At 52.8% G+C, this 12,687-nt stretch overlaps 1 protein-coding gene across 1 annotated transcript in view; it reads right to left on the bottom strand.

Moving 5' to 3' along the window:
* Nucleotides 1-12,687, bottom strand: part of THBS3 (thrombospondin 3) — a 52,171-nt gene that overhangs the window by 26,341 nt on the left and 13,143 nt on the right. The window contains exons 4-11 of the mRNA XM_077322303.1: nt 10,039-10,141; nt 7,941-7,967; nt 5,825-5,907; nt 4,277-4,328; nt 1,807-1,955; nt 1,569-1,709; nt 1,062-1,139; nt 51-203 (exon numbers count right to left, since the gene is read on the bottom strand). Coding sequence (XP_077178418.1) covers nt 51-203; nt 1,062-1,139; nt 1,569-1,709; nt 1,807-1,955; nt 4,277-4,328; nt 5,825-5,907; nt 7,941-7,967; nt 10,039-10,141 — 786 coding nt within the window. The remainder of the gene's footprint in view (nt 1-50; nt 204-1,061; nt 1,140-1,568; nt 1,710-1,806; nt 1,956-4,276; nt 4,329-5,824; nt 5,908-7,940; nt 7,968-10,038; nt 10,142-12,687) is intronic.

A 12,687-nucleotide genomic window follows, 5' to 3' on the forward strand; every position in this document is an offset into this window, starting at 1 on the left:
CTCTGAATCTGCTTCTCGAAATCTATCCACGACAGGCTGCGTTGACTTACAGCACAGGAAACGTCTCCGTTGCGCTCGAAGAGGCAGTAGCCGTTGATGTCGCAAGGGTTGTGCGTGGGACTCTGGCACGTCTTCTGCGGGGTGCAGCTGCCCGTCTGGTTCCCGACGAAACCCAGTTTGCAAGGCCCGCATTTATAGGAACCCTGGGAGACAGACAGAGAAACAGCAGAGAAACTTACCGGGTTTCCCTTCATCAGCAGAATCCCCAGCAATGGCCTACAAATGACATCCTATTTGCCTTCTCCAGGTAAACGTTTCGGTTTGCCCAGGGGCCGACCCAACCTGTAGTTAGATTTTTAGCTCAGTTAGCTCGGTATGGGGATGCCTGGTGGAATGAGCTCCTGGGAGAGCTGAGGGCCCTGCAGCAACTTTCCCAGTTCCACAGGACCTGCAAGACGGATCGATCCTGCCACGTACGTGGTTGAGGCCAGAGCAATTAAGCTCTTGGGGCTCTCTTCACCACAGCTGTCACATCATGCGATCTCCCCGCTTATTCCCCTGAAGTTCACTGAATCTGGGGGGTGGGTGGGGGCCCAGGGATTGGATTACTGCCCCAGCTGTTAATTTTAAGGGCTGGGGCTGGGGGTTATTATTTTGTTGTGGGGATTTATTGTAACCCGCTTGAGCCTAGTCCGGGAGTGGCGGGTAATAAATCAAAACAAAACATTAAAGGACAGACTATACCTATGCTCAGAACAAAGGGCCTGACACCCAACCATTACACATCTGTAAGAAGTTCCTGACAGAGCGGTTTCTCAGTGGAACAGGCTTCCTCAGGAGGTGGTGGGTTCTCCATCTTTGGAGATTTTTAAGCAGAGGCTGGAGAGCCATCTGACGGAGAGGCTGATTTTCTGAAGGTTCAAGGGGATGGCAGGTTAAAATGGATGAGCGAGAGGGTTGTGGGTATCCTGCATAGTGCAGGGGGTTGGACTAGATGACCCAGGAGGCCCCTTCCAACTCTATGATTCTATGATTCTACGCCCTCAGCTAGATGGACTCACCAACGTGTTGGTGCAGATGGCGTTGGGGTCACAGCCGCCGGTGTTGCCGTCGTTGCATTCGTCGATGTCCGTGCAAACCTGGCAGAAACAGGAAATGGGGGCTGGGGATGACTTGGCCCGCAAGAAAGGTCTCCTCATGTAGGGACTGGGAAATCCCTGGAGGCTTGGGGGCGGAGCCCAAGGAGGGCGTGGTTTGGGGAGGGGAGGGGCTTCCACCAAGGCCACATTCTAAAGCGGCCATTTTCTCCAGAGGAGCCGACCTATGTTGTCTGAAGATCAGTCGTCACCCGAGGAGATCTCCCGCCACCAGCTGGAGATTGGCAACCCTAGTAGGCCACGAATGTCCTAGGGCAGGGGTAGTCAAACTGCGGCCCTCCAGATGTCCATGGACTACAATTCCCAGGAGCCCCTGCCAGCGAATGCCCTGGGACCTTCAGCAGATTCATACCCACAGAGCAAAGTGCTCTACGGGGAGCATAAGGAGGCAAATCGCAACAACTGTCTCACCTGCTTGCTGGCCTTGGCGTAGTCAACCCCTACGCCGGAGACGAGGTTCCCCTTGAAGCCGGCGGGGCAGGGTTGGCACCGGAAGCCGGGGGCTGTGTTCAGACACTTGGATCCCGGAAAACAGGGGTTGGCGTGGGCACACTGTGGGCGACAGAGTCGGGAACACGAGGTCAGTCATCCCTCCGCCGCCGCACCTCTCCGGCCCAGGTGCTGACCCACATTGTCCAGGCCCGCTAACCTCGTTGATGTCGGCACAGTGGGTACCATTCCCGTGGAAGCCCGGGGGGCAGGGCCCGCAGCGGTAGCCCGGATACTCGTACGTCTCCATGCAATCCACACCGCTGAAACAAGGATTTGGATTGCAGCGGGAGCGATGCTCGTGGAAGCCTGCAGGATGGAGAAATCGTGAGGTTCAGTGCCTGGAAAACTGGGGCAGGAGAAGAATCTCTGCTTTAAGAGGCAAAGGAAATTCCTAGGTCTTAGGGCTGTTGAACGAAGCTTCAACGCTGCATGGCACAGGTTTCAGCAGGAAAAAGTGGAATATTTTCAAATCAGAGTCCCTGAATTCTTTCAGCCTCGAAACCTTTGGGATTTTGGGAACCACCCCAAAAATGGCTGCCGCAGGAACCAGTTTGGTGTACTGGTTAAGTGCAGCAGCTTCTAATCTGGTGAGCAGGGTTTGATTCCCCACTTCTCCACATGCAGCCAGCTGGGTGACCTTGGGCCAGTCACAGTCCTGGTAGCACTGTTCCCACAAAGCAGTCCTGTCAGAGCTCTCTCCGCCTGTTGTAGGGAGGGGAAGGCGCTTGTAAGTTGCTTTGAGACTCCTTCTGATAGCAAAAAGCAGGGTATAAAAACCAATTCTTCTTCTTCTTCAAAGCCCAAATGGCTGCCATGGGAGGAGGAATCAAACCCAAAATGGCTGCCACATGAGGCAGAGGCAAACCCAGCACCATTCCTTGCTCTGCGAAGGAATTGCATGGGAACCCTGCCCAACACATAAAGCTGCCTTGTTCTCGGAATCAAACTACTGATCTGTCAAACTTAGTATTATTTGTACTTATACTGAAGGAAGTTGTGTGTTGTGTTGGCAGGTAGTTGTGAGTTCCTGCATCATGCAGGGAGTTGGACTAGATCAGTGGTCCCCAACCTTTTTATCACCGAGGACAGGTCAATACTTGACTATTTTACTGAGGCCCGGGGGGGGGGGGGTAGTCTTTTGCCGAGGTGCGTCACTGCCGCCTGAGCCCCTGCTCCGCTTGCTTTCCCGCCGGCACCCCTGACTTCCTGCTGCCCGCTGGGGGGCGCTGCACAGTGCCATGCTGAGGGGGAGCCCCAGCCATGGCGGCCACTGGAGAGCACCAAAAGTGAGCTGGTGACAGAGTGGGAGGGTAGCCCCCGAGGCAGCAGCTGGGGAGGTGGACAAGGAGGAGCCGTGGCCCGGTACCGACTGATCCACGGACCAGGGGTTGGGGACCGCTGGACTAGATGACCCTGGAGGTCCCTTCCAACTCTAGGATTCTATGAGGTATGGCCCATCCACTGGGAGGACACAGTGATTAAGGAAAGATGGGGTCCTTACCAGCCCTCCCAGTCTCCAATGGCTGTGGATGCCACTACAGAGATCATAAACCCCGCTAATTCAGATTAAGGAAGCTTTACTCTACTCTGGAAGGATGTAGACAAACTGGAGCGTGTCCAGAGGAGGGCGACAAAGATGGTGAGGGGTTTGGGGACCAAGACATATGAGGAAAGGTTGGGGGAGCTTGGTCTGTTTAGCCTTGAGAGGAGACGACTAAGAGGGGATTTGATAACCATCTTCAAGTATTTAAAAGGCTGCCATGTAGAGGATGGAGCAGAGTTGTTCTCTCTTGCCCCAAAGGGACGGCCCAGAACCAATGGGATGAAATTGATGCAAAAGAAATTCCATCTAAACATCTAGAAGAAGTTCCTGACAGTCAGAGCGGTTTCTCAGTGGAACAGGCTTCCTCGGGAGGTGGTGGGTTCTCCATCTTTGGAAATTTTTAAACAAAGGCTGGATAGCCATCTGATGGAAAGGCTGATTCTGTGAAGGTTCAAGGGGGTGGCAGGTTACTATGGGTGAGCAATTGGGTTCTGAGTGTCCTGCATAGTGCAGGGGGTTGGACTGGATGACCCAGGAGGCCCCTTCCAACTCTATGATTCTAGGATTCTAATAACAAACTCTGCCTGTCATGGTTTCACCCACTTTCTGAAGCCGCTGGCAGTGGGCACCCCTATTTTAAACCATCCGTCCCCTTAGAACGTTGCCTTCCAGTCATATTCAAGTTCTGCTTGCTTTGATGTACAAAATCAAAGAGAGGGAAGGAACGACTTCACAATCTGCTTAGCATTTTTTGGTACGCCACATTTTCTTGCGTTTGACGAAACCCCCCTTTATCTTCAGGGCGCCCAATGAAAAATCGTTCCCTTGATGGGTTGTTCTGAGATATGAGTGAGTCCAAAGCCCCCTGGATCATCCAGAGGTCCTTCTCGACATGCTAAATCCACTTCAGCCCTACGTTAACTTGTTGGCCGTTTATAAAACTTGTCAGCTGTGTATAAACAGGTCGCCGGCTGAAAGGGGAGCTGTCAGGATAGAGCGAGGAATAGCCCGAGGAAATGTGTGCTCATTATGTCAAGACTTGGCCAGCCTCCTGGCTTGGAGCCGTTCCCGTTCCAGCACTCACCGCACACCTGGCACTCCATGATGGTGTTCCGGATCAAGGACATCTCCTTCACCTGGAAAGAATTTATATGGTGTCAGAACGGGCATCGGGAGAGGGGCCAGCCTGCGGGCACCGAGGTCCAGGAAGAGAGCAGCCGTTTTGGGGGGTAGCTGACAGGGCACCACACAGATTCTTCCACAGAGCCAGGCTTCTCTGCTGGATGCTCTGTGGCCGCTGGACGGAGAGCTTGCCAGGCATCCAAAGCTGCCAAGGCCCAGGGTCTGGCTTCAGGCCCTCCAGCACCCACAAACGCTTGGCCCCTCTGCTTCCACCAGGAAGGTTAGACTAGCCAGAGGTCTCCATAATGACACCAGGACAACCTTCTGTTTCATGCTGAACATGCCTCATGTGCCCCTTCAGCTTTGCTGAAAACTGCAGGGCTTAAAGGAGTGCCAAAGTAGACGTAGTGGGGCACCAGAAGGCAGCGGGCCTGCATAAGAGATGCCGGATCAGGCCAATGGCCCGTCCAGTCCAACATTCTGTGTCTCACAGTGGACAAAACCCAGGGTTCAAAACCCAAGAGGTCCCCCAGTGGAGCCAGAACTCCAGAAGCCCTCCCACTGTTGCTCCCCAAGCACCAAGAACACAACAGAAGCCCTGTTGCATCAGGCCACTGGCCAGTGGCACTTGATTGGGGAAGGTCAGAGTGGGGAGGGGAGTGGTGGTAATGACTCCATCTGGCACTAGTGCTTTATTTCTTCTCTTTCGACTCCCGAGCCAGCAGCAGCCTCTCAGAGAACGAGGCAAATCTCTGCTGATGGGTGAAAGCTCACGCCTTGAATAAATCTTTGTGGGTCCTCAAGGCGCTATTGGACTCTATTTTTGTCGGGCTACTTCAGACTAACACAGCTACCCACTTGAATCTCTCCTTCTGGAGCACAGTCACTTTAAAACAGGGAAGGAAGCCTTGTAACCAGGAACCAGGAAGTCTTTGAACTGATGCTCTGGCCAATCAGGGAAGACTGCTTTGCTACGAGGCACGGAGAAGGGAGTTAATTCGCAAAAAGGAGAAATCTACGCTTATACTGGTGGCGGTTTTTCAAATATTGAGGTCTATATCTGCTCCTGGATATCGTGGGGGAAAGGTAGGGTCACCACGGATCAATCATGCATGTGCGCCCAAAATTAAAGTGGATATCGAATTCAGTGTAGACGGGAGGGATTTATTTGGACTGGGAGTGGATAAAAAGTCCTGTGCAGACTTGACCCAGGTCAGGGATAGGCTATGGTATCGCCCTCCTCAAATCATTCAGTTAGCTCACTATAACTCCCACATGACCCCTCTCATTTTGCCCATCTACCAATGAAGTGATACTACTTTTCAGGTCAGATGCAGAATTACCCAAACGGAGAGAGGAAAATGTTTCTGGAGGGGCGTCTGCTCTCCCTCGCTGTTCCCCAGACTTGTCCCTGCTCCAAGTCTTGTGAATCTCAATCCCCCAGAAGTCCCCCAGAACACCCCAGCCAGAACCAACCCAGCAGAGTCCAGCTCTCCCCATCCACACTCACCTGATCTCTCATGTCCTCTTGAAGCTCCATCAGGATCTGGTTGAAGAGGGTGAGCTGTTTCACCAAAGCCTTCGTCTGTTCACCTGCCAGGCAATGGGACAGTTCATCACCCTGTCCTCTAGGATGCCTGTCCAGAAAGTATAGATCAGGGGTCCCCAACGTGGTGCCCTTTCCAGCTGCCTGCCAAGGGCTTGAAGAAAAGGGGTGGGGCCAGGTAAGTCTTTTGCCCAGCAAGGTTTCTGACTGGCTATTGGAGATTCAAGGGGCTATGCGAGTTTTTTTAAATGTTGCCTTGGCGGCAGCCGCCACAACACTAAAGAGAGCTTCATCATGTGGATGAATCTAAGTTGTAGCAGCCATTTTGTGGCAGCCATTTTGTGCCCACCACACAGTGTCAAAACTCCAAAGGTGCCTGAAGGCTCAAAAAAGTTGGGGACCCCTGGTATAAATGGAGATGTCAACCCCCATACTCCTGGCTTTGGGCCAGTCACTGTCTTCCTGCCTAATCAGCTCTCAGAGTTGTTGTTATATTATTGGGGGAGGGAACCATATACATACAGATAAAAATGAAGTGAACCTAACAGCATAAGAGAAGCCATGTTGGATCAGACCAGGAGCCCATCCACTCCAATGATCCATCAGTGAGGACAGAACTCCAGAGGCCCTCCCATTCTTGCCCCCCCAAGAGCCAAGAAAATGTGAAAACAAGCCATCTTGGATCAGGCCAGTGGCCCATCTAGCCCAACACTCTGTGTCACACAGAGGCCAAAACCCAGGGGCCATTAAGAGGTCCATCAGCAGGGCCAGAACTCCAGGAGCCCTCCCACTATGGCGCCTCAAGTGCCAAGAAAATGAGAAGAGAAGCCATGTTGGATCAGGTCAATGGCCCATCTAACCCAACAATGGCCCATCTAACCCAAGTCACACAGTGGCCAAAACCCAGGGGCCATCAGGAGGTCCACCTGACACTGCAGATCCAAGATTTTTTATCAGAGGCCATTCACATGTCAGCCAAGAATCCATCAATGGCCATGTTGTATGACCTCTCAGTTCCACGCTTCTTGCACTGATCAGATGAGATCAGGCCAGCCTGGGCCATTCAGCTCAGAAGGCTTTACAGGACGTTATTTACCAGATGATGCTGTTGACCTCAGCTGCCCATTTCACAGGATCACTGAATCATAGAGTTGGAAGGGCCCAACCAGGCCATCTAGTCCAACCAATGCAGGATCAGCCTCAGGCCTCTAGGATAAGGATCTGTCCAGCTGCTGCTTGAAGACCACCAGTGAGGGGGAGCTCCCCACCTCCTTCAGCGGCCCATTCCACTGCTGAACTACTCTGGCTGTGAAATTTCCCCCCTGATATCTAGCCGATATAGTTCTCCGCCTAGTTTAAACCCATTCCTTTGGGTCCTTTCCTCTGCCGCCAACAGGAACCTTTCCCTGCCCTCCTCCAAGTGACCACTTTTCAGATCCTTCAAGAGAGCCATCCTGTCCCCTCTCAGCCTCCTCTTCTTCAGGCTGGACATTCCCTAGTGTGTATTTCCACAGATGCAGCCTCTGCTAAGGGGGAAAGGCAGTTTTTCCCTCCAGGCGGCCAGCAAAACTGTCCTCCCTCTATCCTCCTGCCAGGAAGTGCTTTAGATGCCTACAGGCTGTGCTGGCACAATGCTGGCCCCTGTGGGCCGCAGGCATTGGGGTCTTAGGGTGGGTCAGGCTGCCAGCTCTTGATTGGGAAATAACTGGAGATTTGGAGGGGGTGGAGCTTGGAAGGGTGGAGTCTGGGGAGGGGAAGGACCCTCCTCAGCAGCCATTTTCTCCAGGAGAACATTTCTCTATTATCTGGAGATTAGTGATAATAGTGGGAGATCTCCACACACACACACACACCCATGGGTGATCACAACCGTACATTATGGGGCTGGCAGCTTCATTCATTTCAGTCAAGCCATTCATGACAGCGTGCTGTTTTCTGGTTCAGCGTTTGCCCACTGGGGCAGTACCGGACCCCCCAACCTACTTTCCTCAGACCAAGGATTTGCTCTCGCGCCCAAATCCCCCCCTGAAGCGCTCAGAGGAAACACAAAGAAGGCCAGCCGGGTGGTCGGCAAACTCACCAAAGAGGGAATTGATCACGTTGGAGACTGAAAGAGAAGCAAAGGAGAAATAAAAATTTGAATGGGGGAGGAAGGAGCCAACGGCTTAGGAAAGCTGCCAGGGCGTGCCAGGTTTTCCACAAAGTTTTCCCTCTCCAAGAGAATCTTTGTTGTTGTTGTTTTCCATTTCCAAATCTCCAACATTAGGCAATATTTAGGAAGAAGATCCATACGCCTGAAAGCAATGGTTAGGGGACTTTCCTTGCTGCCTGGGCTCGTGGCCTTCAAAATGGGGTTCCTCCAGAGAGGAAAAGACTGAAGGTAGCAGGAAATGAGGAAGACCCAACAGAAGATGAATCGACTCCATCAGGTAGGATTGATAGGTCCCTCCTGGCAACTGGCAGGGGGGACTTAGCAGGAACAGCAGGAAGACGATCAGACGTGCAGTGACGTATCTTTGTCACTGTCCACATGACCTGGAAGAGACGTCATCATGTCTGGAATGTCAGGGAGACCCACTAGCATTTTGGGCCAAAATTCTATGGCCAATTCGTTTTTTTTACCATAGAGATCTGTTCAAATACCAGAGCGTTGTCTCGACATTCTGGATGTGATGACATCACTTCCGGGTCACATGAGCAGTGAGGTAGACACGTCATTGCACGTTGTATGGATTTCCCTCTTCTTTGGGGCAAGGTCCCCCCTACTGGTCAACTAATCAGTGGAAGAGCATTGGGACCTGACATCAGGGGACCCTTGCCTCCCTGGGGGGGGGGGGGGTTAGCAACAGTTGACAAGAACTGAGCAAAACTGAAAAATCTAAGAAATTAAACAAATAAACAAACAAACAAGCAAACAAGCAAATAAACAAACAAGCAAGCAAGCAAATAAACAAACAAATAAACAAGCTGTTTTTGAGGTCATTAATTTATCTGGTTGCCATAAGCCGGAAGCAGTTTGATGGCTCATAGGCCTCAGAGATGAGATGTGGAGATCTGTCTAACCAAAACATGAGGAAACAGTCTATGAAGAGGAAGAAGAAGAGCTGGTCTTTTATAACCCACTTTTCTCTACCTGAAGGGGTCCCAAAATGGCTTACAAACACCTTCCACTTCCTCTCCCCACAACAGACACCCGGTGAGTAGGTGTAGCTGAGAGAGCTCTGAAAGAACTGTTCCAGAGGTCCCAGCAGGATTTCTGAGCTAGAGCTACTCTTGATTGCTAGATTGGCAGATCAGCCCTGGTCACTACACTGCAGTTCTAGGAATCGCCAGGAACTCTATGATCAGAACTTCTGGTAGGTAGGCCAGATCTTATTTTAGTTTTGAAATTCGTCTCCCAGGGTGCTCCCTCCCCGGATCCTCTTGCCAGTAGACTGGCAACTTTAGTTCAGGCCAGTTTTAATTCCAGTTGTGGGGGAGGAGAGCAACAGGATAGACCCCACTTGTGAGCCAACTTGGTATCATAGAATCATAGAGTTGGAAGGGACCTCCTGGGTCATCTAGTCCAACCCCCTGCACCATGCAGGACTCTAGTCCAACCCCCTGCACCATGCAGTGGTTGGCCACTGTGGGAACCAGCATGCTGAACTAGATGGACTGCTGGCCTGATCCGGTAGGGCTAGTCTCATGTCTTCATTCTTACAATTGTTTTGTTCCTTGGTTTTTATTGTTCTCTTGCTCTGTCACAAGCCTTCGTGTGCCCTTTAAAGCCCCTGTAAGCATACTGGTTAAGAGCAGTGGCCTCTAATCTGGAGAACGGGGGGCTGATTCCCAGATCCTCCACATGCAGCCAGCTGGGTGAACTTGAGCCAGTCACAGTTCTCTTAGAGCTGTTCTCAAAGAGCAGTTCTCTCAGATCTCTCTCAGCCCCACCTCCCTCACAGGGTGTCTGGTTTGGGGAGAGGAAGGGAAAGGTGTTTGTAAGCTGCTCTGAGAGTCCTTCAGGCTGCAAAAAGCAGGGTACAAAAAACCCAGCTCTTCTTCTTAAATAACAAGAAAGGAGGGACATAACTTTTCCAACAGAAATGAAATTAAACTAAAAGACCAAGGCATCAAAATCATTTAAAATGGCAATAAAAACAAGGGAAGGGGGTAAAAGAAGAGAACCAAGGACTGACCTGTGTTTTGCATAGATTCATCCCCCTGGAAGGGACACTCGCTCAGTGCCCCTACTCGGCTCATGGAGCCTCCTAAAATCAGCTTCAGGATCTCCACGAAACCCTAATACAGAAACAACACAGAAACAAGGGACGTGTGAATTTAGGGAAAAACATGCTCTTGAGGGAATAGCTCTTTAGCTTCTCCTTCCCATCCACTGAGCACTGTTCCCTTCTCTTTAGCTCCTCCCTTCCTCCATCCACTGCACGCCGCTCCCTTCTCTTTAGCTCCTCCCTTCCTCCAACCACTGCATGCTGCTCCCTTCTCTTTAGCTCCTCCCTTCCTCCTATCCACTGCATGCCGCTCCCTTCTCTTTAGCTCCTCCCTTCCTCCAACCACTGCATGCTGCTCCCTTCTCTTTAGCTCCTCCCTTCCTCCAACCACTGCATGCTGCTCCCTTCTCTTTAGCTCCTCCCTTCCTCCTATCCACTGCATGCCGCTCCCTTCTCTTTAGCTCCTCCCTTCCTCCCAACCACTGCATGCCGCTCCCTTCTCTTTAGCTCCTCCCTTCCTCCTATCCACTGCATGCCGCTCCCTTCTCTTTAGCTCCTCCCTTCCTCCAACCACTGCATGCTGCTCCCTTCTCTTTAGCTCCTCCCTTCCTCCTATCCACTGCATGCCGCTCCCTTCTCTTTAGCTCCTCCCTTCCTCCCAACCATTGCATGCCGCTCCCTTCTCTTTAGCTCCTCCCTTCCTCCTATCCACTGCATGCCGCTCCCTTCTCTTTAGCTCCTCCCTTCCTCCCAACCACTGCATGCCGCTCCCTTCTCCTTAGCTCCTCCCTTCCTCCTATCCACTGCATGCCGCTCCCTTCGCTTTAGCTCCTCCCTTCCTCCCAACCACTGCATGCCGCTCCCTTCTCTTTAGCTCCTCCCTTCCTCCTATCCACTGCATGCCGCTCCCTTCTCTTTAGCTCCTCCCTTCCTCCCAACCACTGCATGCCGCTCCCTTCTCCTTAGCTCCTCCCTTCCTCCTATCCACTGCATGCCGCTCCCTTCTCTTTAGCTCCTCCCTTCCTCCTATCCACTGCATGCCGCTCCCTTCTCTTTAGCTCCTCCCTTCCTCCTAGCCACTGAGCAACACTCCCTTCTCCTTAGTTCCTCCTTTCCTCCCAGCCACTGCATGCCACTTCCTTCTCTTTAGCTCCTCCCTTCCTTCTATCCACTGCATGCCGCTCCCTTCTCTTTAGCTCCTCCCTTCCTCCCAACCACTGCATGCCGCTCCCTTCTCTTTAGCTCCTCCCTTCCTCCTATCCACTGCATGCCGCTCCCTTCTCTTTAGCTCCTCCCTTCCTCCCAACCACTGCATGCCGCTCCCTTCTCTTTAGCTCCTCCCTTCCTCCTATCCACTGCATGCCGCTCCCTTCTCTTTAGCTCCTCCCTTCCTCCCAACCACTGCATGCCGCTCCCTTCTCCTTAGCTCCTCCCTTCCTCCTATCCACTGCATGCCGCTCCCTTCTCTTTAGCTCCTCCCTTCCTCCCAACCACTGCATGCCGCTCCCTTCTCTTTAGCTCCTCCCTTCCTCCTATCCACTGCATGCCGCTCCCTTCTCTTTAGCTCCTCCCTTCCTCCCAACCACTGCATGCCGCTCCCTTCTCCTTAGCTCCTCCCTTCCTCCTATCCACTGCATGCCGCTCCCTTCTCCTTAGCTCCTCCCTTCCTCCTATCCACTGCATGCCGCTCCCTTCTCTTTAGCTCCTCCCTTCCTCCTAGCCACTGAGCAACACTCCCTTCTCCTTAGTTCCTCCTTTCCTCCCAGCCACTGCATGCCACTTCCTTCTCTTTAGCTCCTCCCTTCCTTCTATCCACTGCATGCCGCTCCCTTCTCTTTAGCTCCTCCCTTCCTCCCAGCCACTGCATGCCGCTCCCTTCTCTTTAGCTCCTCCCTTCCTCCTAGCCACTGAGCAACACTCCCTTCTCCTTAGTTCCTCCTTTCTTCCCAGCCACTGCATGCCACTTCCTTCTCTTTAGCTCCTCCCTTCATCCACTGCACGCCGCTCCCTTCTCTTTATCTCCTCCCTTCCTCCATCCACTGCATGCCACTCCCTTCTCTTTAGCTCCTCCCTTCCTCCCAACCACTGCATGCCGTTCCCTTCTCTTCAGCTCCTCCCTTCCTCCCAGCCACTGCAAGCCGCTAGATGGGGGGGGGGCATGGAAGAACTCTGTGGATGGCCTTTCTCTCCCCCCACAACCTGGAAAGGCTGCAGGCCCCCGGGAAGTGAACTCACTGGCAGGGGCAGCTTTCAAGCAGCAAGGATCTGCAGCCTCTGAACCTCAGAGGGAAGTAGAAGGAGGATAGGGGGGTCAGCAGTAGGGGATGTAAGGCGATTGGCTGGCTGCTGGGCAGACAGGCAAACCAGTTGGAGGAGGAGGCACGCAGGGGCGGGACAACCGCCCTGAATGGGTGTTAAGCGCTGAGTGGCACTTAATCCATGAGACACGCTCCTTCCACTTCCCTCCGAGGCTCGGAGGCTGCAGATCCCTGCTGTGTGAGAGCTGCCCCTGCCAGTGAGTTCCCTAACAGCTGCCTGCATCCTTCCCAGGCCCTGGGGGGTGGGAGTGCCCGTCTAGTGCCCGTTGTATTCCTGAATGCAATGGGCTTCGTCCCT

This window comes from Paroedura picta, chromosome 1 (genome assembly GCF_049243985.1).
Source record: "Paroedura picta isolate Pp20150507F chromosome 1, Ppicta_v3.0, whole genome shotgun sequence".
In the NCBI taxonomy this organism is placed as follows: domain Eukaryota; kingdom Metazoa; phylum Chordata; class Lepidosauria; order Squamata; family Gekkonidae; genus Paroedura; species Paroedura picta.